General features: G+C 40.7%; 2 protein-coding genes across 2 annotated transcripts in view; both read left to right on the forward strand.

Annotated features, from left to right (window-relative positions):
* gxylt2 (glucoside xylosyltransferase 2) overlaps window positions 1-9,732 on the forward strand; it is a 33,848-nt gene extending 24,116 nt beyond the window's left edge. Inside the window, exon 7 of the mRNA XM_028022908.1 lies at window positions 7,504-9,732. Coding sequence (XP_027878709.1) covers window positions 7,504-7,680 — 177 coding nt within the window. The 3' untranslated portion in view covers window positions 7,681-9,732. The remainder of the gene's footprint in view (window positions 1-7,503) is intronic.
* Window positions 9,733-11,074: 1,342 nt separating this feature from the next.
* ppp4r2b (protein phosphatase 4, regulatory subunit 2b) lies at window positions 11,075-23,863 on the forward strand. The gene is made up of 9 exons (XM_028022910.1): window positions 11,075-11,225; window positions 11,882-11,963; window positions 17,608-17,778; window positions 19,350-19,443; window positions 19,533-19,570; window positions 19,674-19,748; window positions 20,178-20,318; window positions 20,411-20,682; window positions 22,480-23,863. The coding sequence occupies exons 1-9, from the start codon at window positions 11,192-11,194 to the stop codon at window positions 22,827-22,829; spliced, it is 1,257 nt and encodes a 418-aa protein (XP_027878711.1). The 5' UTR covers window positions 11,075-11,191; the 3' UTR covers window positions 22,830-23,863.
* The last annotated feature ends 1,410 nt before the right edge of the window (window positions 23,864-25,273 follow it).

The following is a 25,273-nucleotide window of genomic DNA, read 5'->3' on the forward strand; positions in this document are numbered from 1 at the left end:
CTGGTTTATTAAAGCCAAACAACTTATATCAGTGAACCTGACAAATACATCCATATTACAAACATTGCATGGTTAAACAAAAAAGAAACACAGAAGACGGTGACCACCAGGAAGGTATAAAACCAGTCAAAACTGAAATATGCAAAACGCTGCTAATTTATATTGGTCTCTGTAATGGTACAAAATTAAATGTATACATAAATAATAATTCAGTGCATGAACACACATTTATATTTTATCGAACGTTTTACAAACTAATTTTTCCTAAGACTTATTATGAGGAGAATACTGATTTTTTAAAGATATTTTGAAAAGCTTCACGTACCCCCTGCAGTACCTCCACGTACCCCCAGGGGTACGCGTACCCCCATTTGAGAACCACTGGGATAGAGGGAGCAGGGCATAAGATGAGGGGATGCTGGTTTAAAAAACGCCAGCATTAACTAATGCAGGGTATAGGATGGAGGGAGCAGGGCATAGGATGAGGGGATGCTGGTTGAAAAACACCAGCATTAACTAATGCAGGGTATAGGATGGAAGGAGCAGGGCATATGATGAGGGGATGCTGGTTGAAAAACGCCAGCATTAACTAATGCAGGGTATAGGATGGAGGGAGCAGGGTATAGGATGGAGGGAGCAGGGCATAAGATGAGGGGATGCTGGTTGAAAAACGCCAGCATTAACTAATGCAGGGTATAGGATGGAGGGAGCAGGGCATAAGATACGGGGCAGCTGGCTAGAAAAAGAAGCCAGCTGGTAGCGGCAGGGCTTAGGAGGTAACAATGACATGGAAGGGACCAGCAGAGGAAGGAACAGGACAAGGGATGAGGGGCAGCTGGTTAGAAAAAGAAGCGAGCTGGAAGCGCAGCGAGGCATTAGAGGAGAGAGGCAGATGGCTGAAGGACAGCTGGGAATGGTTCGAGGCATAGGGAGAAGTGACGCTGGGAGAAGGGTGATTGCTATGGGTGAGTGGGGACGCAGCGGGGCAAGAGAAGGTGGAATGCTGATAGGTGAAGGCCAGCGGAGGTGAAATAATGATACTACTGATAGAGAATGAAATCCCCCCAAAAAGAGCTGAAAGCTCAGAATTAGAGGCGGGAGGAGCTAGGCTAACTAGGGGCTTACAGGCTGTGTCTCGAGGAGTAATTAGAAGATAATTGCAGAGATAGAGGTAAGAGATGAGAAGATGGTAGATGAAGGTGAACAAAGGTAAAGTGGATGCTATGGAAAGATATGTTGGCTGGTGGAAGGAAGCTAGCTGTGGGATATTGAGATAGCGAAAAGAGGATGGGAGAATGGATAGACTAGAGTGAGAAAATAACTGCCTGCTACTGGAGATGGGATGCTGATGCTAGGATCAGACTCACAGGGTGACATTAGAGGAAACGGGCGAAAGGCAAGATCATTCTAGAATGAACCTGAAGATAAAGGTGTGGAGGACGATGAGGGGAAGGACATGCATCACGTTTGCTGCATAAGAGTGTGCACTTTTGCCTGAGGTTGACCAACCACCACCAGTGGATCGTGCAGTGCTCATCTGGCACTGAGGGAAGCTGCGAACACGGAGGAGAGATACTTATTACGTGAAAAGAATGCTGAAGATGAACTGGGGATTTTTATATATATGCCCATATATAAATTATGTAAAACTTTTGCACTTATTGGATTAAAGAGCAATGACTCGCCAGATCTAGATCATCATCCGTGTGTTTATCTTCAGTTGCATTGGTTACTGCCACGCGACTTCGCGGGTCTTTCCAACAAATCAATCGAACGCTGCAGCTGATCAGAAATGCTACTGATCGCGTTCTCGCTAAAACCAGGAAGATGGAGCACAAAACGGCAGTTTTAAGATCCCGACACTGGCTCCCTGTTGCCCAAAGAATTGACTTTGAAATACCATTGTTAGTTTGCAAATCACTGAACGACTTGGCACCACGAAACAATGAAGATCTGCCGTAAAGCATCAACCTCCCAGGCTCATAAGGTCTTTCGGTTTGAGCCTGCTCTACGACCCCGGGACCAGACCAGAAAGAGAAGCAGCATTCAGCATCTAAACCCCGCAGACTGGATCAACTCCCGGGAGACCTTAAAACAGCTGAAACGCGACTTTGATTAATCTCGACTAAAACCCGCCTGTTTAGAATGTATTAGAAACATACTCAATTACAAAGTTAATGATGGAACTTGACTTGATATCATATTTTGTTTGTTGCTTCCCTATGCATGACCTTGGTTCTTGAGCTGTTATGATGTAAAAGCACTTGCGCTGAAAACACCTTGCTGCTGAAAAGCTTTGTTGAGTTAGATCTTTAAATACTACAGCCGCCACGAGCATCCGGTAAGGGATGAGAGGAGAGATTTCTGGTTCGAAATATATTAAATAGAGCTGAGAGTGGTCTACGAGAAATACAGAAGCTGAGACAAATGAAGCTATAATTTTCACTCGCTATGGAGTAAGATTTTTTATTTTTTTGTACCAGCAGATGGCAGCGAGACGACAAATAAACCGCAACAACGTTATCCTGATGATAACTCTTTAGATTGTCATACCTGGATTTAAGTTGCTCGGATATACGAATCCTGCTTGAATGCGGAGAAAACTTACTTTTAGTCGTTGACCCGCTCCCGGTCTCTTGAACAAACAGCTCTGCACGGCCTCTAACGATTACTTCGAAACGCTGAACGTGAGCTCTTACAACAACGGCTGATGCAGCTTGAGAGTACAAGGAACCAATCAAGGTAAACATTAATCGGATGGTTTCCTGAGCTCTTAAAGCGTAGTTATGTTAATTCATTTACGACATGCTATACAATAAGAATTTGATTGATTGATTTGGCTGGCTAGTTGAAAAGTGCCGTGCAACTACGTGACTTGGACCCAGGCGATGATGAGGGGGTTTGGTTCCTTTATAAAGCCGTGGCTTCAGGGCGGCTTGTAAGTGCTGATGGCCGTGTTAACGAATCCGTAAGGGAAACCGGAGGGTGCTTTATGATGATTAGTTCAGAGGCGAGACGGAACGAAGGCGTCCAAGCCTGGAACTTGAGTGAGCTAGAGAACAAGCTGCGTGAACCAGGAAGTGGCAGGATAATCTGAGAAATAATGGTATGCAGATTTCAGATGAGAAATGAAGCGTAAAAGCACTGGATGGGACATGAGCTTGAAATATGAGAAAATGGGACAGCTTGCTTATTAGCGAAGAACAGCCCTGGCTCAGGATAAAATTTAACGGGTAGGGCGAAATGAATCTACGAGGCTGAACATGTACCACGACATTGGTAGCCTGCAGGCTACTTGTTAACAAGCTCAACTTTTGGCCATCTGTATTACTAGAGTCGACTTTTGGCCATCTGGATTACTAGAGTCGACTTTTGGCCATCTGGATTACTAGAGTCGACTTTTGGCCATCTGGATTACTAGAGTCGACTTTTGGCCATCTGCATTACTAGAGTCGACTTTTGGCCATCTGCATTACTAGAGTCGACTTTTGGCCATCTGCATTACTAGAGTCGACTTTTAGCCATCTGCATTACTAGAGTCGACTTTTAGCCATCTGTATTACTAGAGTCGACTTTTAGCCATCTGTATTACTAGAGTCGACTTTTAGCTATCTGTATTACTAGAGTCGACTTTTAGCTAACTGTATTACTAGAGTCGACTTTTAGCTAACTGAATTACTAGAGTCGACTTTTAGCTAACTGAATTACTAGAGTCGACTTTTAGCTAACTGAATTACTAGAGTCACCTTTTAGCTAAATGAATTACTAGAGTCACGTTTTGGCCATCTGTAGTACTAGAGTCACCTTTTAGCTAACTGAATTACTAGAGTCACCTTTTAGCTAACTGAATTACTAGAGTCACGTTTTGGCCATCTTTAGTACTAGAGTCAACTTTTAGCTATCTGTATTATGAGAGTGAACTTTTAGCTATGATTGCCTGTATCAAACAGCCCTATTCGCCTCAGTCGGTTGGTTTGGGGAAACATTTTGCACGGTTCTTTGCGTTTGCTGATTGTTGCCGAGGTTCTGACGCGCCTGCGCTCTCCTTCGCTGCGCTCGGGGTAACCCAGCGCGAGAGTCTCAGCACTCATGGTGCGTTTAAGATGGCTTGGAGAAAAAAGGCCACGACATGAAAACATCACATAAGCAGTTTTAACTAAGAAAAAGAGCGAGAACACATGCATGGGAAGTGCGGAAGCCCCCAATGCAACAAATTGATGTAAGAATGATGAAGTTTGGAACGCAACCTGAAAGGCGCGTGCAAGTAGGGCCTGCGAGTTCAGGAAGAGGATAAACTAATAAAGTTCCTACGTTTTGTCGCGTTGTAAAGAGTGAATGAGGCACGTGAAGGCTACATCTTACCCCCGAAGCCCGAGGCGGGCGTGGCGTGGGAAGTCCGATGGGAGGTGCTGATGAGCGGGCTGACAGCGGCCATGCGGATTTGAGCCAGAGCGGGGAACCAGTGGGAAGGCGGTGCGATGAATGCTGGCGGTGGAATGGAAGATGGTGGACGATGAGCTGGGAGGGAACGGCAGCGTAGATCGAAGCAGCGAGACCTTGGCGGCCCGGCCGGGGCAGAGAAAGGCTGCCGGGGGATGTATGCGATGAAGACGGTGGGATTATGTGTCCACTTGCCAGAGACGGATCGTGAAGTGGGTGGCATAGGAGCGAGGGCCAGATCGGCAAGAGAGCGGCGGGAGAAGCTGTTTGGAATGAATGAGGCCTGGACCGGGAGGAACTCTTCTTTCATCTGAGAAGCGTCTGAAGGAAAAGAAGGAGCCGAGCCCGCGGCTAAGCGACTTTTAAGACGGACATCAGATGTGGAAGGACGAGCAATCACGAAGAAAAGGATCTGGTGAGATAGCTGACTGAGAGCTGAGGGTGCAGCTGAACAGGTTGAGCTCGGCTGGAGAGCGAAGGACGCCATGAATGAAGGTCCTTATCAGCTGGGACTTGGTCGATGATTGGACGTGACGTGGCTTGGTCCGGCGTTGATAGGTCGACGATTGTGGGCAGGTCGCTTCAATTAACGGGTCCCGGTGGGGATAAAAGAGTCTTCCAGTTTGAATTTGCGCCTAGGCTTCATAACATACAAAGCACACAGAACTTGGGGCACTGCGTCCTGATCCACACTCCATACCAGTAGGTGGCGGTAATGCACACCATTAAGTTGCTTGCCAACCGCCATTAAAACCAAAAAGAAGAAGAAGAAGAAGAACTTGGGGCACGGATTTGTAGTTTAGTGGGAGAAAAACAATATTGCAAAATGTTAGATCTTATGATTCCGTTGCTCTTATATGTAAACCATTTACACCAATGTTTGTTGAAAGAGTGTCCTTTGATACATAGAAGATATACCAGCGTTTCCATAGAGGGAATCTCCTCCACGAATTGCCAATGGGGAGGGTGTTTCTTTAGCCAAGACCAGGTTACAGTTTTTTTGTGGCTACCGATAGAATTTTAAATAGATAAATGTATTCTTTTTGATGCACCTTTCCAGATATTATTACCCAAAAGGGGAATGCTGGGGTTCGTGGGGATGACATATCCCAGTATTGAATAGTAGAAAGGTGCTACTTTGGACAGGACCAAAATAAGAGAGTAATTGTTGTTCTCATGGCCAGACACATTCTCTCCAACATTGCTATTTGAAAACTAATAAGTGCCCACATAGTGATGGTACAACATGTTCAGGGAGGAGCTTTCCCCTGTCCTCCTCGAGTCTCTTAGCTGGACTCTGGAATAGGGCAGAGATGCCACCATCTTGGAGAAAAGCTGTAATATCTGTCCTCCCTAAAGAAGGGAAAAACATTGAGTACTGTGAATCATATTGAATAATCTCAATTCTGAATGTTGATTCTAAACTTTTTACATCAATAATCTCAATGGGAATAGAGCATTATTTGACAGATTCATGAAGACCAAATGGGGTTCATTAAAGGCCAGCAAATTTATGACACCACAATACAAACACTACATATAATAGACCACGCTAAGAAGCAGCTGCAGCACTGCGGGGGGTGGAGAAGAGAGCACGGTGATCTGAGAAACACTAAAGGAATCTTAGTGTGTGGAATATGCACTAACCTGGTCTGCCGATTAGATACTGTACTGATCAACGAAGAAGGGAGCAGGGGGTGCACTGATGGGAGGCTCAGGGGTGAGAACCCGGGGAGGAGGAGTGTTGATGCGGGGTGGGGCTCCTGCTTTCTGCTTCGGTCTCCTACATGTTCAGCAAAATCACAATTCCTAATCCAAATTCCTGGATCAGACGGGCTACAGTCATACATGAAGAGGCAGTGAACAGAATATTTATCCACAGGAGGATATAGAGTGGGTGGGAATCTGTAATACAGGCGTGTGCCGAGATCCAGATAGACAACCAGCAACAATCCGACCAGGGCAAAGCCAGGGGGCAAATCCAGGGAACAAGAGAGCACAACAATGATGGTGAGATGAAGAGTGCTGGAAACCTACTTGCATAATACATTCGATAATATTGCAGCATGAGTGTGAATGAGAAAGGAAAAAACAAAAGAAAAAGAGAAAGAAGGGAAACAATCAGGGAGTAGCACAAGTGCAAGAAATAATGATAATGAGGAACATAAAATGGATTGGCTCAAAACAAAAGCTACAAATCACCATCGCAGTTCCATATTTGGAACAGGTTGAAGTCACGATCAACCTATTGGATCTCACGTTCTCACGATCAGCTTTTGGATATAAACATTTTGGTAAATGCTTATATCAAATAGCTTTATTTTTTTCCCAATAGCTGTATAAATTTTTTTTGTGCAATGGGTTGCAGCTGGCTTCTCAAAAGCATCTCAATAAATTGTATGACAGAGTTACCCTCCTGTCCTTCTGGGACCCCAAAGATACACACGTTTCTTCTGGAGTGGGACTCTAAATAAAGTACTTAGACTGGAGTTTCCTCTGCTGCTCGATGCAGGAGCCCAGCACCTCGATTGCTACCTTCGCCCAGTTGTAGGCTCTGTACATCGGTGACAATACTGTCCAGCTTACCGTTAATCTCATGTCCCAAATGGTCAATGTCTAGTTTTGGTTTTCCATTGTTCCCCTTTAAGGCCATCTTCAAATCATCGATACCCTTAAGTATTCCATCCGAGTCCATGATTGTTCCGCGGTTCTCAACTCCTGGCTCAGCCACGTTGTTGCTAGCTTCATTCGGACGCTTGTTAGTTTTTTGCGGCCGGAGTACTTTTATCCTAAGCTCTGAGCATCTTTATCAATTTTTTATGGCTCAACGTGCTTCTCCTTCCGTTCATAAATTACGTTGTCAAGGTAGCAAGCAGATTAATGAATGGAAGTTTTTGATATTAAGGTAGGAGAGAGGTTCTGGTGCGGCCATTATTCCATATGCTTCATGAAATCCAAAACTTGATGACTTCCCTTTTTTCAAAAATAAAAAATAAAAAAAGAAGCTAATTACACTGAAATAACTTTGGTGTTGGATGCTGATGACTGACTGTTTCTCCACAGTTCCCCTTTGAGGACAACATGTTCCAGTCACTCTTCTATCCCATCCAGAACAAGTTCTTGGACACTGTCAACACTCTGTGTGGTCGGATTCCCCAGGTCTTCCTCAAGCAGATAGAAAAGGCGATGAAGACGGTGTTTGAGGCGAATGTAGTGCGCCATGTCAGACCACACAAGTGACTGAGGTTGGAGAGCTGGACTTTCTATGGATTGTGAGCAGCAATGGGATATGTTGAAGCAAACTGGAGGTTGTGTGGGTTGGTAGTGCTGGACACTATGAACCTCCTAGAATGGGTTACTTTACAAGACAATGGACTGCGATGATTTGGTGGAATGAACAGACAGTGCCTTGCTAAAGTTTTTCCACCCCCTTTAACTGGAGTTTCATATTTTACTACGTTGCAATGCCAAGCTTTAATGTGTTTTATTAGGGTGGACCAACACAAAGGAGTTTGATTAAGCCCCCTAGTCAATACTTTTTCCAAACAAATTTTTGCCCATTCCTCTCACACTGCAGAGCGTTCCTTAAACTAACGATGCACCGATTCACTTTTTTCACTTTCGATACTGATACCAATATATGAGGTTTAGTATCAGCTGATACAGTACAGAAAAACAATGCTGAATTGACGTAGGTAGTATCTTATTTTAAACACAGATATAAATGTACTGTATCAAATTACAAATTTGATAACTGCACCAGTACAGCTCATTTAAATACAGAACAGCTTAACAAGGTTGGTCAAACGTATGAAAACAGTACAGCATTAATTTAAGTCAGTGCAATTAGGAATATCACAGCCAATGTAAAATAATGAATAAACTAAAACTGACAAAAATAACAGGTTGACTGCCTTGGTCAAACATGTAAAAAATAAACTACAAGAAAACATATTGATCTTATTTCTGGCTTATTTAAAAAGATTTTAGCCGATACCAATTTTTTTAGTAACAAAGATGCTAAGTTGAGAACAATGGGGTGACTATTTTAACCACACATGCAGACGTGACCCGTCAGCCTTCCCTCCCCAAAGAACAAAAGGTTGATTTTCAGACTTGTCGAGGTAGATAAGATCTGTGGATGAATTTTTTTTCTCATGTAAGTATTGGCTGATCGCCAGTCTCCCAAAATAAAGGAAATTGGGGGCAATTTATCAGTGCACTCATATTTATAGTGCTTTCATTAGCAACACAACTACAATTCTTGATATTTTTAATAGAATAATAGGTGCTATAAAATATAGCATTTTTTAAAATAAATATGCAAAACTCCATTGTAAATTACTTACACCTTGCAATTCAAATTAAATGTTGAAAAATTTAACATTTTTGCACTGGATAAAAAAGTAGAAAACTGGTTATCTATTATTAGCTCAGTTCTTTTGTTTCACTTTAAATATGCACTGTTTTGTGTTGGTCTGTCATAAAAAATCATATCAGGCCGCATTGTGGTTGTAATTTGACAAAATATGTGCAGTTCAAGGAGTATGAATATTTAAGTAAAGGCACAATGCTGATCAATGATGCAACAAAATATTTTTGCCTTTTTTTCGATCCTGTGGTTCTACAAAAATAAGAATGTATCACATAAATTGCCATGGGTAAAGAAAATAATGAAGGTAGCACCTCATCAAAAGCGCAGAAGAATATTTTTAGGTATTTTTTTTTTAATGCGTTTTCCAAATTGATATTTTTTCTCACTTTTCATGCAATATTTAATAACAAACGAGTAACTTTCAGAAATTTGAACCTTTTAGCAGTATTTTGAATCATAGGCATGTAAATGAGAACAATCCAATAATTTTGGGTCTGTTTTGCAATTATGCCACTATCAGTACAACACAATAAATTAAATATTATATTTTATGTTGAAGACAGATCCTTAAAATGCACTTTGTGACATTAAAATAGGTTTTTATTATTATTCTTTTAAAGTGAATGTACACATTTTAAGCAACTTTGCTTGACTTAAATCAAACCAAATGTGCAAGGTTTTTTATGGACTTAGTATGGTTGAGAATGTGCCATAAAAATATTATTGTGTGCCATGTTTACTATCAGAAGATTTGGAAGTGTGCGTGTGTTTGAAAAAGTGTCTCTGCTTGAAGATTTGTTGTGTGCCTGAGTTGTTTTTTTTATGTGTTATAATAGTGTAATTGTGTCACATATCTCGACTTGCAAATTTAAAATATAGTCCACATGTTTCTAAATAAAACAATGTAATGTTTTGAAGCTGCTTCAGTCCAATTTTTCTTACACTATATTCAATTAAAAAAACTTGTTTGTCCTGAGGGGCAAAAAGTTGTCCCTGGGGGGTAATTTTAAAAATGCTGCAAGTATGGTTCTATTTAAATATTAAATACGCTCATCTTGAGGATGCATTTAAGACAAATGCCTTCTGGGAGAAAAATATGGTCTTGGGAGACAATAAATATATTTAAAGGAAATGTTTGCACATTCTATTCCAAAAAGTATGTAAGCAGAGCTCCAAGCTTAAGTCACAGAAGTTTCCCTTTCAAAAAGATTTAGGATTTATAAGAAAAATAACACAGATTAATAAGAAATTACATGACATAGGTCATCATTTTCTACATGTTTCTGAACTGATCCTGACTTTAGATAAAAAAAATAGTGAGTTATTCCAACTAATTTAAATAAACGTTATATTCTGGAGGCAAATATTCAGTCACAAGTATGCCAAAAGCTTGTTGAGTTCTATAGACAGTGCATAACTGACACATAAGGAACTTTTAACCAAAAAATGTGGGGAGTGTAAGTACAGTCGTATTCAATAAATTACAATGTGCATTCAAATGAGGCCAGTTTGTCAGATTAAATGTACCTTTTGAAAATAACATTTATTTTTTAAATAAATGTTACTTATTAGAAGTACTACGCCATTTTCATGAAGTCCACATTTCTGTTTTTAAATATAGTTTTTTATTGGTGTGATTTAATATTATAATTTTAAATGTCTTGATCTTATTACTTGCACGTAAAAAAATAAATAAATAACAGATATACAGGCTTTCAAACATTCTTCTGTGTGTAATTAACTTATATAATGGGTTTCACTTTAGTGATAAAGTTCCTGACATAAATGTGATTTTCAGTAATATTCTAATTTATTGAATGGGTCTGTATAAATTTGACCGTGCATTTGTAAGTAACTATTAAAAGGATTTTAGCTGTTATATTGAACAAACCCTCTATCATGGAAAAAGAGTTCAGACGAAGTATAATATTTTTACCAGAACTTTATAGAATGACATAATGCAATTTAGAATCTTGAATTACTTAAATAATAAGAAAGAAAATAGGATGTTTTTGTAAATAAGAAATTGTGCCTTCTCGGGTTGTGTCTAATGTAGGACAGACACCATAAGTAACAAACAATACTATCTAATAACTGGACAATATTGGGATACAAAATTTCGTTTTGTTCTTCTACAAAGTTTTTCTTTTATATATTTGTAAAACGTCCTCCCAGTGATATTTTAAAGGCTGTGGGGATAGAGTGTGGTCCACTCTACATGAAGTTGTGTCTGCTGCTAAACAGCCGGTGACCTCACGGCGCCATATTAAAATGCTCCCTCCTGTCTGCCTGTCTGTGAGCTTGTAGCTTAGCAGCAGCGGCTAGCCACCACTCTGCCTTTTACATCCTCAAGCCTGACAAGAGGGGAACGACGTGATGGAAATTGACTCGCTTGAAGAGGCGCTCAGAGGTCGCAAATAGAATTTCGATTTCTTCGTTTTCATTAAGAACGCCTCGTAAAACAGATGTTTCGAAATAGTTGTTTTTCTAAAAGAAAAACGTGTTGCTAGCTAGCTACCTGTTTAGCTTTAGCTGATGCTAACATAACAAGTGCTTTTACGGAACTGTTAGCCGTGTGCTCACGGTGTTCGCTACAATAAGCCAACATGTTAAAATGATTAACCAGTACATTTAAACGCTAATACTGTTTTCCTATTTTAAGTAGTTGGCTTAGACTGACTTTTAGGCCACTGCTTTCAGGTTTTGTGTAGAACCGTTTAGCGGTCGCCTTGTTCGGACTAACTTAGCATTCCAAGCTATTCGGGTAACTTGTGCCAGTTTTAGCTAGAAAGCGCTCTGAACTAGATTGATTATGTAAATAAACTAGGCGAATCAAATGTTCCGACGGCTTGACTGAGACAGGTGTAACCGACCACCTGCTAACTGATAGCATATTTGGTTGAAGTAGATGATAAATGAAGGAAATTAAACATCCAGTTTTACGTCACAGAGTTACCACAATTGATCATTATGCCAGGATAAATGAAAACCCCTTCTTCTAAACAACAGTGTCAAAAGTTTACGTTTGTTGACACTACTGTCTCTTCCTTTTTGACCTCATTACAGATTTTGATAAGAAAGCGAAGAAGGAGCCTATCCCCCTTTTGGAACAATTTTTATGCCATGTTGCCAAGACTGGACAGACCATGTAAGTGAAATCCACAGGCCCCATTTTTGCTATTCAATCGTGCTTATATGCAAAGAAAAGTGGCTGATCAATGTACATTTCATAGCTGTTCAGTACAAGTTAAAAGAATGTTTAGGTTCAAGACAGACTTTTTTTCTTTTGTCTGGTGTGTGTGTGTGGGGAGCGGGGGGTGTTTGGATATTTCACAACTCTTAAGCATACACATAAATGTATGCTAGGCAGAAAAAAAATAAAAGAATTGCCATTCCTATTGAAGACATGAGTGTATCAATGATGTTCTGTTCAAACTGAGAAATACGATTATTTTTCAGCAAGTGTGAAAGGACCTTCTGTGCTGTAAAAAATTGGGAGACGTTATCATCTTGCATAGATGAGCCAAGATATGTGTAACTACTAAAATCATGATCGAATGAGTCAGATTTATAAGGGATTATAAATAATCCCAAAACTTTATGTAGTTATTGGTTGTTCTGGTTAAAGATTAATGTAGCTTTATGGATAGCGTATGCTATACTTGGGTGTAAGCTATAGGTCAGGGGTCACCAACTTTTTTGAGACTGGGAGTTACTTCATGGGTACAGAGGAACAAGAAGGGCTACTTGTTTAATACAGACATCAATTATATTTTCTCAGCCTTTATGACAATAATACATATATGATTACATGCTGCCTGATTATATTAATGTTAGGGACTACTCACAATAGGTATCAGTAAGGATTTACCGTTGCAGATATGGTTAATCGTTATTATGTAATCAGAAGTTCTTAGTTCACAGAGGTTTAAGTTTGATTTCTTTTTGAAGCTCTTCTATGTGATTCTAAATTGCCCACAAGTGTGACTGAGGATTGTTGCAGTAGCACCTGCTGCTATACGCACTGTGCCTATATTGAGATTTTCCTTTAAATTAAAAAACAAAAAGAATAGTTATTGTATTTTTTATTATCCAACCCTCTTTACTATTAACAAAATTGTGGAGAAAAAAAGATCTTTTGTGTCAAAACATCTTGTATGTAGCGCAGATCAGTTGTATGTAGCGCAGTGGGTGGGTGCCCTATGTGGGTGCCCACACGTGCCCTATATGGGTGGGCACGCCGAAGCCTAAATCTTATTGGTCAGTTTGCTTTTGTTTATTTTTCAGCTTGGCGCCTTTTCTGTAAGCTAAAAATGAATGAGTGGCGTTTTATCCTCCCGTAGTTCTAAGAGCTTTTGTTTGGATCGCGGCTGAGCTTTCTACAGTGTCCGCGGTTCTGGTGAGGTAGCAGGTTTATTAGCCTTTTTGTGGTTTCGCGAACAGAAAAGCTGACTTGTCACCTGTTGTCTTGGGGGGGGGGGGGGGAGTCAGACGGATCGGAGGGTACACACAAAACGATCACTGCACCTGACCTGCAAGAGCACAACCACCTCTCCAACACGCATCATGTGCACGTCACACAAAACCAGCACAAACCTAAACCACAAAAGCAGCGCACCTTTTTTTTTTTTTTTACAAACGATGCTAAGTAATAAAGACATGGAAGTGAAACCTACCCATGTGATCCATGGAAAGAGGATGATGTTGATTCCCAGGTTGAAGTCCAGACGTCCAGAGGAGGAGAAGGTGAAGCAACAATATTTGCTTAATGTCTTTCTACTCTTTTGGGGAACGTTTGGACTAGATTAAATTATTTAACCCACAGTCTGAGATGCTCAGTAAGAGCGGCAGATGTCAGCCAAATGGTGACCCATCGGCTCTTCAGTTCAAGAAACATCAAAGAAGCTCATAAACTGGTGACCCACCAGAACCGCGCACAAGGTATAAAACTCAGCCGGGATCCAAACAACCGCTCTTAGAACTACGGGGGGATCAAACTCTGCTCATTCGTCTTTAGCTTGCAGAAAAAGCACCAAGCTGCCAAATAAGCAAAAGCAAACTGACCTATAAGATTTAGGCTTTGGCGTGCCCACCCACATAGACAAGATGTTTTGACACAAAAGATCAGTTTTTCTCCACAATTTTATTAATAGTAAAGAGGGTTGAATAATACAAATTCCAGAAATTATTCTTTTTTTTTTTTTTTCTTTTTACTTAAAGGAAAATCTGAAAGTACTCTGAATGGGTCCAGCCGTATAGCTGCAGGCGCTACTGCCCTCCGATAATATCCTGCAGGCATCTGCGCATAATTCTGAACTTTAACCCTAGAAAAGACTTTTATACATAAAGCAATTTATTTTAAATGTTTTCATAATTGACTTTTTAAAATCTAAATATAAACAAATGTTATTACTTAAATGTAGAAACATTTAATTAAATATATTTAAAAAATTGTTTACAGTGCTCCCCAATGACAATGGCTATTTTTAGAACTTGCTCTGCGGGTGACTGACAATGTCCCCTCGGCGATTGGGTGCCTGCAGGCACAGTGTTGGTGACTCATATTATAGACAATGAATTAATTTAGGTAATAAGTATTTTTTCTCAATGTGGAAAGTATTTAGACTGAAATGCACAATGTGTATACTGCATGAGTCAAATGGGAGTTGGAATTTATAATGGTTGACTTATCTCTGCTCTTAAGTAAAATATGAAGGTTTTATTTTATGTTTGATTTCTATATCAAATCACACTGTTATGCCAAGTAGTTATTTGCAAACACAAATAACTACTTGGATTCAATATTTGGTAGGATATCATATTTTAAGTGAGATTCTAATAGTATATTGGGCCAGCTTGATGGTCTGTAATCCCTTGAGACAGTCGATATTTATATTTCCAGTGTGAATTGTTAAATTGTCGGATGTTGAGATGGAAAAGAAAATAGTCAAACATGTGAGTTAGTTGTACTCTAATTCAGTGTTTTCACAGTTGGAGAGAAGATAAGAAAAAAACAAGCAAAAAAAATGAATCTATAAATTTTTTCTAATCACATTTTCAATTAAATTGATTTCTGATTAAAATTAATTTCTTTTCCAATTTAATAATGTATTGTATTAAATACGATACAATAGCTGTATGACACCATTAGCTCACTGCAGATGAAGCACCCAGAGATGTTTTACTTGTTTGTGGGAGACTTTATTCACATAAAACTGCCCATTTTTTACCAGCATGTCACCTTTTCTACATGGGGAAGCAACACTGTGTGTACACTAACATTCACTCTGCATACAGAGCTTTTCTTTGCCAACATTTTGGCCTCTCTGACCACATCTCTATTCTGCTGGCGTCAGCATATCATCCGCTGATGATACTGATTAGTTACTGTGTGGCCCAGGGATGCAGCCTGTGTTCTCCAAGACTGTTTTCAGTCTTGGAATTCACAGACTGGCAGGTCTTCAGAGAGGGAGAGGTAGACCCGGAGGAATACACCTCATCTGTTCTTGGCTTCATTTCCAAGTGTGATGATAATGTCACCAACACTAAGACAGTAACCTGTCACCCGAACCAGAAACTCTGACTGAAGGCTAAGGTGAGATCTCTGCTGAAATCTAGGGATGCTGCATTCAGGACTGGTGAGGCATCAGCACTCTGAGAGGTGAGGAAAGGACTGACTGTTGGCATTCTGAGGGCCAAAGCCACACATGCCCAGAAAATTCAAGGTTACTTCACCACCAACGACCCCCAGCGCATGTGGAAGGGCATCAAGTGCATCAGAGATTACAATATCAGGGATGCAGAATGCAGAAACCCCTCATTGCCAGGTGTACTCAGTAAGTTCTTTGCCCGCTTTGAGGATCCTGACACCCCCTCAGCACCAGACTCATGCCACCACCTGGTGACGCACTCCTCTGTAAGACCACATCAGATGTGAGGAAGTCCCTTCGGGAAACCAATCCCCATAAAGCTGCAGGCCCTGACAACATCCCAGGGTGGATACTGAGGGATTGTGCACATCAGCTGTCTGAGGTGTCGGCAATAGTGATGGGCAGATAAGGCTTCATCGGGTGTATGGCACATTTCCCAAACTGTGTCAATACTGTGTTGAAACTGTGTTACTATATCACTTGATGGTGACATCTGCTGGATTTTAAAAGCCATTCCAGGCAAATGCAATGAAGACTGGAAACAGACTGAACAGGGTTCATTCATGTATTTAAAAACATCAGCTGCTGTAACAACTTTGGGTCGAGGCGATTGCACCATTTCTCCTGCTTTTGAGAACACCCTTTCACAGGGCACTAATGATGACGGTGTACAGAGAAATTTAATTGCAAGTTTGTATAACGTAGGGTAATGTAGTCATTGCGTTTCCCAGTAGTGGATCTTGTGATCTTGGCGTGTTCGCCTCAGAGATGCGTCTTTGAACCTCGATAATGGCATCGGTGGTGACATTTGAATTAGCCTTGTTCTCTTCAGCTTCCATGTCCAGCTGCTGCCACAAGTTATCATCTGAGGAAAAAAATAAAATGCATAAATTACACTCCATGTAATTCGTTGTAATTACATGGAGTGATTTGCAAGAACATTATAATACACATTTAACAATCATGACAAACTTGAACTGGGAGCAGATGGTTGAGTTGAAGGTCCAGATTTGGGCATCTTCCATTTGTCCGTCCAGTGTTTCTCATTTCTGCTGCACACTCTAATTTGAGTCTTTTCATTGCATCATTGGCTTTTGAAGCACCTAAGAATCCCATCGTCTTGTACCAAGGGTCCAGTAATGTTGGTATAGTCATTCCACTTAATGACTCCAGGTTGCACAGTGTTTCTAGTGTTCTTCTCTTAAGGTTTTCCACAAGATTAATTGCGGTTTTCATGGTTACATTTAATGCATTGTGTGGCAGTGAGTGATGCACCATTTTAAGCATTGGAATTACACTTTCCACTCCCCCCAGACCCAACAGCTTGGTTAAATAGAGCAAGCACACGGAATGTGTTCTCTATGATTTTGTTATCATCTGTAGTTAGCTGAGGTATGTCGCTTTTTAAAGAGGCCAGGGACACCAACACTGACTCCTTCTGTTCCACCATGCGTTCCAGCATTAAATACATGCTGTTCCATCTAGTTGATACCTCATTCATTAATTTCTTCACTGGTCCTCTAGTCTGTAGCTGGACTTCTTCTCTTTCTTCTTTTCTCTCTGCCAGCTCCTCTTTGGCTGTAGTACTGGTTCTAATGTATGCAACGATCTGCCTTGTTTTATTTCTGATATCAGTGAGAGTCTCAATTTGGTAACATGATTTTAGAACTGTTGAATTTAAAGAATGCGCTATGCAAATCGTGTGCCTGATTAGGAACTTTCTGACACATCCAATCATGTTTGCAGTCACATCTGTGACCAGACATGTCACTTTCTCTGATATGGCCTACTTCTCCATTATTTATTTATTTTTTCCTTGGGCCAGATTTTCAGCAGTGTTCCACTCCCAACATTTACTTACAAAAATGTATGGTTCTCATTGTTGACATAGTGACAGATCACAGCCAAGTAAGTTTCCATGGATGTTGATGGATGTTCACATGTCAGTTGTTAGGCTAACTGCAACTGCAAATACATTTCTACGATTTCTGGCTACATAGTTAACATGAATTTACATAAAAGCTACTTTTTCTGATTTAAAAACCTCAGAAAAAGGTTTTCCGAACCTGTTCTGAATGCAGAACCTCTGTTTTGGTTTTTGTATTTCACCTCATGATTTTATTTATTTTTTTATTCCTCCAGGGTTCCATGGTCACAATTCAAGAACTACTTCCTGTTTAAATTGGAAAATGTGATGGATGACTTCAAAGCCTCCACACCTGAGCAAAGAGCTTCGGCGAACCCAAACGTGGAGTCAGTTCCGTTTGAGGATATGAAGGAGAGAATCTTGAAGATAGTGAAGGGATACAATGGGTAGGTGCCTCCGAGAAATGTTACATCCGGTAAATTATCTTAAAAGAGGTGTGTCCAAAGTGCAGCCCATGTGCCATTTGTGGCCATTGGAGTGATGTCTTGTAGCCCACAACTGCAGTTCAAGAATGATACAAATTTGTTTCTTGAATTTTTTATTATCAGAAATTAATACGGACAATTTTCAACATTAATGCTGCTAAATTTGATGCAGCTGCGCGCATTAACTCTAAGTGGACAAAGCAATTGATTTGGTTCGATGCACCATGTAAACGTAAAAATAATAAAATATAGTCACGCATCCTGCTGGTTTTGAGGTGAGCGCGAAAGCTCCATCGCAGGCTGATGAGTGGTTAACACTAGTTTGTTAACCACTGGCCAACCGGGAACACATGCAAACACTTTAAATTGCAGACAGAACCACACACTGGGCAGCATGTTGAGATGTAAACTCATACGCTGCTCTTAATTCTTTGTTCACAGATATAAATCATTCTCACCGCTTGCTCAACACGCACCTCTGAAATGCGACTACGGGTTATACCTGTCTTTCACATAGATCTGCGCAACCAGAGCTAACGTGGTGGGTTTTCTTGACTCCTACATTGATCAAAAACTCTGGAAGGAAACATACGGGGTTGATGTAAATATCCATACAGGTCAGCCCTTGTCCAGTTTGAGTGAAAGGAGGGACACTGAGGGTAAACGTCAGAGATCAAGCAGTGGGAGCGCACGAGGCAACGCGTAGAGGCGCTAACGTTGTGATTGGTTGCTCTCCTGGCTTTGTACCATTTAAATGCATCAACTATAAACCTTTCTTTTAGGAATAATTCTGCTCTGCAAGTAAAATGCTCAGCACAACTGAGACGCTTGCAGTGGCGTGCTGTGGTGGCGCAGCGGGTTAGCACACCCCACGTTTGGAGGCCTTAGACCCGCACGTCGCGGGTTCGACTCCCGGTCCCGACGACCTCTGCCGCATGTCCTCCTTCAAAAATGGCGCCGGCTCAGCTGGCTGCCTGCAGACACAGCTCCTGTCGTGTGCTGTAACTGCGAAATAATTTCCCTGCTGGGATGACTAAAGTAAAAATTAATTAATTAAATTCAAATTAAATTATTATTTAAAGAAAAATAATTAAAAACTAGGCAATTTTTTTTCTTTTCCCTAAAAACATAAACATGTAACGCTTAGCTTGGTGGGGAGTCAAGCAAAGCATGGGGGTGCTGCCAGGCTTTTAATACACTGAGGAGAATCCTGCTTCAGATATTTCACAATTTTATTCCAGCAGTGTGATTAATAAATCTTTTCTTTTAAAAAGACCCACCTTCCAGCCTGAATGGAAACATTTAAATCGCACTTTATTCACTTTATACTTTATTTTTAATGACCAACCCATGTTGAGTTTAAACCTAAATCTAAATGAGTCTATAACTGACGCATTTCACTGTTTTTATTTGTAAAACATTGAAAAAAAACCTTATGTAAAAGGCAACAATTCTGCATTGTTTGATTTTTAGGTGACAAACTTATGTTAGAAACTGTAAAAAAAAAAGTTTTTTTTTTTTTTTTTTCTTAGAATCCCCTTCACAATCCAGCGATTGTGTGAGCTGCTCACAGAGCCCAAAAGGAACTACACTGGAACAGATAAGTTCCTTCGAGGCGTGGAGAAGGTTGGTTCTAATCGGTGTCTGTGATTGTGCCTCTAAACTTTTCAAATGGTTGTTTTGTTCTAAATTGAGCTTTGTTGTTTCTGTTTTAGAATGTGTTGGTGGTAAGCTGTGTCCATCCAACTTCAGAGTAAGTGTATGGTGTACGCTAAAGAATCACTGTATTTTTAGAGGCACCAGTGGGACAATCACATTTTTAATCTTGTTTTAATCTTTTTTTCTTTTTCTTCCAGGAAAAACGGATGCAGCACTGTTAACCGAATGAATGGAGTGATGCTTCCAGGAAATGCATCTGCTTTTATAGAGAGGTAGAAAACTGAAATCAATCGTCTTTTTTTTGTAACTCTTGAGTCCTTGTTCTTAAAAAGTCTTATATTAATGTGTCTAAATTCAAGGCCTTAAAATATCTTACAGGGTTTCCCCTAGAAAACTTGCTAAGCCCGGTGGTCGGGGCACCAGGGCAAAAATTTGAGTCGCACACAAATATTTTTATTGCATTTTGTGACTCAAGGTGGTACCTTTGCTAGCGACCTGGCCAGGTAGTTGTGACTGTATCATTGGTGCAGTTTTTGCTATGGTTGATTATAGTGGAACAAGTTCCGTCAACCATCCCCTCTAGTTATAGATTTTTCAATTTTAAATTTCATTAAAGATTGCATTAAAAAAGTCTTATAGTCTTAAATTTGGCTTATTGAAAAATGCAGATACTCTGTAACTATTTTTTTAATGTCTGTCAGGAAAGTAAATGGTCCAGGAACCCCTCGACCGTTGAACAGACCAAAGGTGTCACTGGCCAACTCACTAGCAGCCAATGGTCTACCAGACAGCACAGACAACAAAGACCTCAACACAGAGCAAGATGACAACCAAGACACCAGGTAGGACAGGATCTATAGAAAACACGTCTGCCCTCTTCAACACAACCAGCAGTCGGAATCTGTTTCTGTCATTTGTCTCCATTCCTCGTTAGCAACGTTTTGCCTTCAGAAGGCTCCCCGGGGAGCGCTGTGAAGAACAAACACTCGGACGAAGAGGAGGAGGAAGAGGACATGGAGGCTGAACACCAAGAGGTGAAGAGACTGAAGTTCTGTAAAGACGAGGAGGAAGAAGAGCAGGAAGTGGAGACGCCGAGGTCCTCAGACAGCAGCCACCACTCTAAAGAAGCAGAAGCCATGGTTCAAGAGGAGGAGGAGGAGGAGAAGAAGGAGGCGTTCAGCACTGAAGCTGCCACTGAGGAGCTAGGTGGGTTCTGATTGGATTCATTTCTTTTTTAATGTTCTCCCCATCAGGCTTACAGACAAGGGTTCTACTCCAAACTGCCCAGAGTTTTTGGCTTGCTGTCAAAGTTGGCTTTAAATTGTTTATCTACTTCAAAATGTGCATTACACAAAATAATTAGCTGAATAATAGACTACTGGGAGTGCTATGGAGAATACTGAGGCATAAATTTGCTGCTCCACCAGACCCACTAATAAATAGCCAACAACGTAATGAAAAGTGATAACAGAGTACCAAACTGAAGAGAGAGCTCAAGAGGATGGGGTTCTGTGTGGATATATATATATAAAATACAAAATTATTTTTTTAACTGTCCTGCCTACTGATTTAAAAAAAAAAAGGAAAAAAAGTTTCTGGGAGGGTGATGACCAGCCTGGTTTGTGGTGTATCTCTAGCTGTTGACAACTGCTTTATAAAAACAGATACGTGTATTTAAATGTAGCCGTATACTTAGGCCTGTCGCGATAAACGGCAAAAGCAATTAATCGTACGATAAATTAAAACTATCAAAGTCATTTTAATTATTGGCATTATCGTCTCTTCCGGCCTTTTTCTCTTTCTGTTGATGACACCGAATGAAAAAGGCTAAACTCCGGTGCTCTCCACTGACCCTCCCTTCCTCATTTCCTTAGTGTAAAGCCCAGCGCACACGACAGAATCTTAGAGCTGTCGGCCCATTTTCAAAACCTGACAGACAACACATTAGCCGACAGAAATCCTAGGTATAACGGTTCTATCGGTTCGGTCCTGCCCTGTGGTGTCCAACAATGGGCACAAAATAATTGCTACAAGTTCAGTGAACTAATTTTAAAACCAGGCATTAATCAATGCTTTACTACAATCTACCTGCAATGCATGTTGCTAGTGTCAGTTCTGACTGAATGAAAATCATTAGAACCTATTTACGTCACGTTAACGAAGAACAGCTGAAAAGTTACTGGGTTTATCAACTACGGTAGCAATTTCGCTCCAACTCCTCCTCTTGTCATTTCTATATTCTTTGCATGTTGAATAAACATTAATGTTGTTTCCACATATCATCTCCAATGTCCGCTGGACTTCGGGTTGCAGTGTCAGCTGTTTGGGATTCCTCTCTGTAATTTCCCCTCAGAAAGCGTGGAGGAGAATCCTCGCTTTCTGATTGGCTACCTGTCACATTCAACAGGCTGCATTAAGATCCCAGTTGGGGAAAACCCCTGATTTAGATCAGAGCCTAGGATCTGTAACACACCACACAATCTTAGAAAGACCAACGTTTTAAGATTGTCATAAGGGGAAAAATAAGAGCAAAAAATCATGTAGTGTGAACTATTGCATCAGGTAGTGGATGTGCCCATTTTCTCTATTTAAATTTAATTATTACTGAAGGGCAACATAGTATACAGACTTCATAATCTGCACTCTTTTGATTGAATGCAGTATTTATTTCCACTTTGGCTTTATGTTGTTTAGTTTTTTTTTTCAAGTACGTTTTTTGTTAATGGAGACTGAGAATCCATTTTATTTTTGTTTGTGGTTGTTTTGTTTATTAGTTCCAGTGTTTAGTATTCTTTTGAAAATAAAGTGTATCTATCTTTGGCAGGAAATCACATGCATTATTACGTCATTTCCATTACATCAGTGTAAAAAGGTCTTCAAACAATGTTATCGTTTATCGCAATAATTTTTTGAGACAATCGTTCAGCAAAGTTTGTTATAGTGACAGGCCTACGTATATTGTACAATTATAAAAACTTGTTGTACCCCCTTCTTGTTGTTTAGAACCAACTAGCGGCACGGTGTCTGAGAGTTGCGAAGGATCCAAGCAGGATGGGGGTGATCCGGCTGAGAGGGAGGTACCATGCGCTTCAGAAGAGGAGGGTAGTGACATGGACCAGACAGACCAGCAGGCCCCCACTAGCGTCCAGGAGAACCAGGAGAGCAGCCGGGACGGAGAGGAGAGAAGCAGCGACCCGGTCATCAGCAGCAGCAGCAGCAGCAGTACAGAGGAGGGGGCAGAGGCAGCCCAAGAGGAGGCTGCTGTCGCTCCCTCCTTCAGTACAACTGAACCTCCTACAGAGGGCGCCACCTTAAACACTGAGACCACCGAGGAGCCTATGGAGCAGGATTAGACTGAAGGCCACCCCTTCTTCCTGCAGTCGCATGTGACCGTAAACCAGCTCGTTCTTTCCATCAGTGGTCGCCAAGACAACAGATGAACACCTCGCCCCGTCTCTGGACACTCCTCCAAAATAGCTACTATTTTGGAGGAGTGCATTTTCTGGGCTCCAGAAAATATTTTTTCTTTTTATTGGAATATTTTACAGGTTTTTGTTTTAAAATCCAGCAGGGTTGATTTTATTAGCCTTGGAATTTTTTTCCTCTAATTATTTTGATGATCAGTGAGTTTATTTTGACCTCTGTGGTTTATGGCTCAAGTTTTGGACCATTTACTCCAACTTGTAACAGGAAGTAACTTGCCATTCTACAGACTATTATCATTTAGGAGACTTTTCATAAGAAGTAAAACCACTTCTGAGTTTTTAAGTGTTGATTTATCTTTAATCCACCAGGCTCCATCAACCATCAGCTCCATCAATTTTACAATTGATTTCTCAGTTCCTGTGAGATGAGAAGCTTTTATTTTTACCACTTGCTATCCTCATATTTGAAGCGTCTTTCCACAGTGATACACTACCAGTTCCACTGAACTATACAGACATGCTCCCTTTTGTAGTAGCATCCTCTGTAAACTGACGTTTTCTTGGATGCATACAACCATAATTTATTATGATTTCAGTTCACTGACTTCTTCTGGAGTACGTTTTTGGGGGTGTTTTATGTCTGCCGGTTGTAGTTCCTGAAAAAACCAGCTGTAAGTACAAAGATGGAGCGCTTTCTTTGTATCGTGATGTCACCACGTTGTTTCACCGACTGACCGATATCCAGTTTTTGGTTACAGTTCTACACCTGTTTCTGCAGCTGTACTTTTTTGATATTTAGAATTTTAAATTTCTGTAAAGTAGATTTTTTTGTAGATTGTAATACAGTATGTGTTCACTGCCTTTGTGAAACAATATATTATTGTATAATTTCTGTGTATACTCTGAATGCTTTTGCTTTCAGCGCGGTATTCAGAAATAGCAATAAATGTTAACATTTTTAAGTGTGGTGGTCGTGCTTATTTATAGGGCTCAGAACTGTTACAGCAGAGCACAGTTGTGAAAGAGAAAGAGAATATTCTAGGTTTAGACCTCTGAAAAGTGCTGTGCGTTTCCATCCATCTGTTTTCTTACACTCTTCTTCTATTGAGGTTAAGAGGTGCTGGTGCCTGTCTCCAGCTGTCAATGGGTGAGAGGTGGGGTCACCCTGGACAGGTCACCAGTCCATTGCTGGACAAGCAACCAGGCACACACACTCTCACCTAAGGAGAATTTATACAGACAAATTATGTATTTACAGTCATGTATTTGAACTGTGGGAGGAACCCAGAGAGAACCCACACACAAACAGGGAGAACATGCAAAAAGACCCCGGGTCGGGAATCGAACCCAGGATCATCTAGTTGCAAGGCAACAGTTCTACCAACCGCACTGTGTTGTGCATTTGTAATCAACTTTTTTACTTTGATACTCATAAATTCTATTGCAACCAGTAACCTTTAACTTTAGTGACATTTTTTCTCCCTTTTAAAAATTTTTTTTATGGAAGCAAGAAGAACAAGCATTTTTGCAAAATTAATAAATGTTTACTTTTATTAATTTGAAGGTAATTTATCATAAATGACCTTCAGGATGGTTTGCACCACAGTGGAAAAAGTTCTAGGCAAACGACCAGAGCATAACACGTGAAAAGTTGTGGCAAGGCTTGATTGGTTGGTGTAGAGCTGATCTAGCTGTAATTTCAAGCAAATGTTATGTTGAAGTAGGGTGGAGGAGGTAAGGCAGGAAATGATGGTGAGAGGATAGTAAAGGGGAAAAGATGGAGACCTCTAAAATATGCAGGGCACTGTGCCTGGAAGACCAGGGTTGGGAAACACTCTTAACTTATCTTTTCTGAGTTCACGTAAACAATTCATTCCTTCACTTTAGCCCGTGCCCTTACGGTTTGTTTTGATAATTGACTTGCAGGCAAGCCACTGGAAAAAGTTCATTAATGATTCCAACAATAGATAAAGGAATAACTAAATCAAAGTGTTTGTTTTCTTAAACTCTTCTTATTACCCGCTCAGTGTACACTCACGTGTGATTTTCTGTGTCTGGAGGACATTTTGAGCTGGCCTGGATTTGTTTTGCTGAGAAATGGTGGACAGTACACCTGGCACTTCACACAGAGATGAGGAATTCTTTGTCTAGCACTATGACCATGTCTTCAGTACGCAGGCTAGCCAACTCTGACCTCATAAAGAGTTGTTTTATCATTTATTGACCCCTGAGAGTGAAGAAACAAAGGTCACCTCAACCAGTGGCGCAAAAAATGGGTATGCAGTGTATGCAACGCTGCATACAGAGGGGGCGCAAAAAGTTCAGGAAATCTGTTGAAGCAGCTGCAGATCTGCTAGAGCCATGGCTGAACA

Source organism: Xiphophorus couchianus, chromosome 7, assembly GCF_001444195.1.
Source record: "Xiphophorus couchianus chromosome 7, X_couchianus-1.0, whole genome shotgun sequence".
In the NCBI taxonomy this organism is placed as follows: domain Eukaryota; kingdom Metazoa; phylum Chordata; class Actinopteri; order Cyprinodontiformes; family Poeciliidae; genus Xiphophorus; species Xiphophorus couchianus.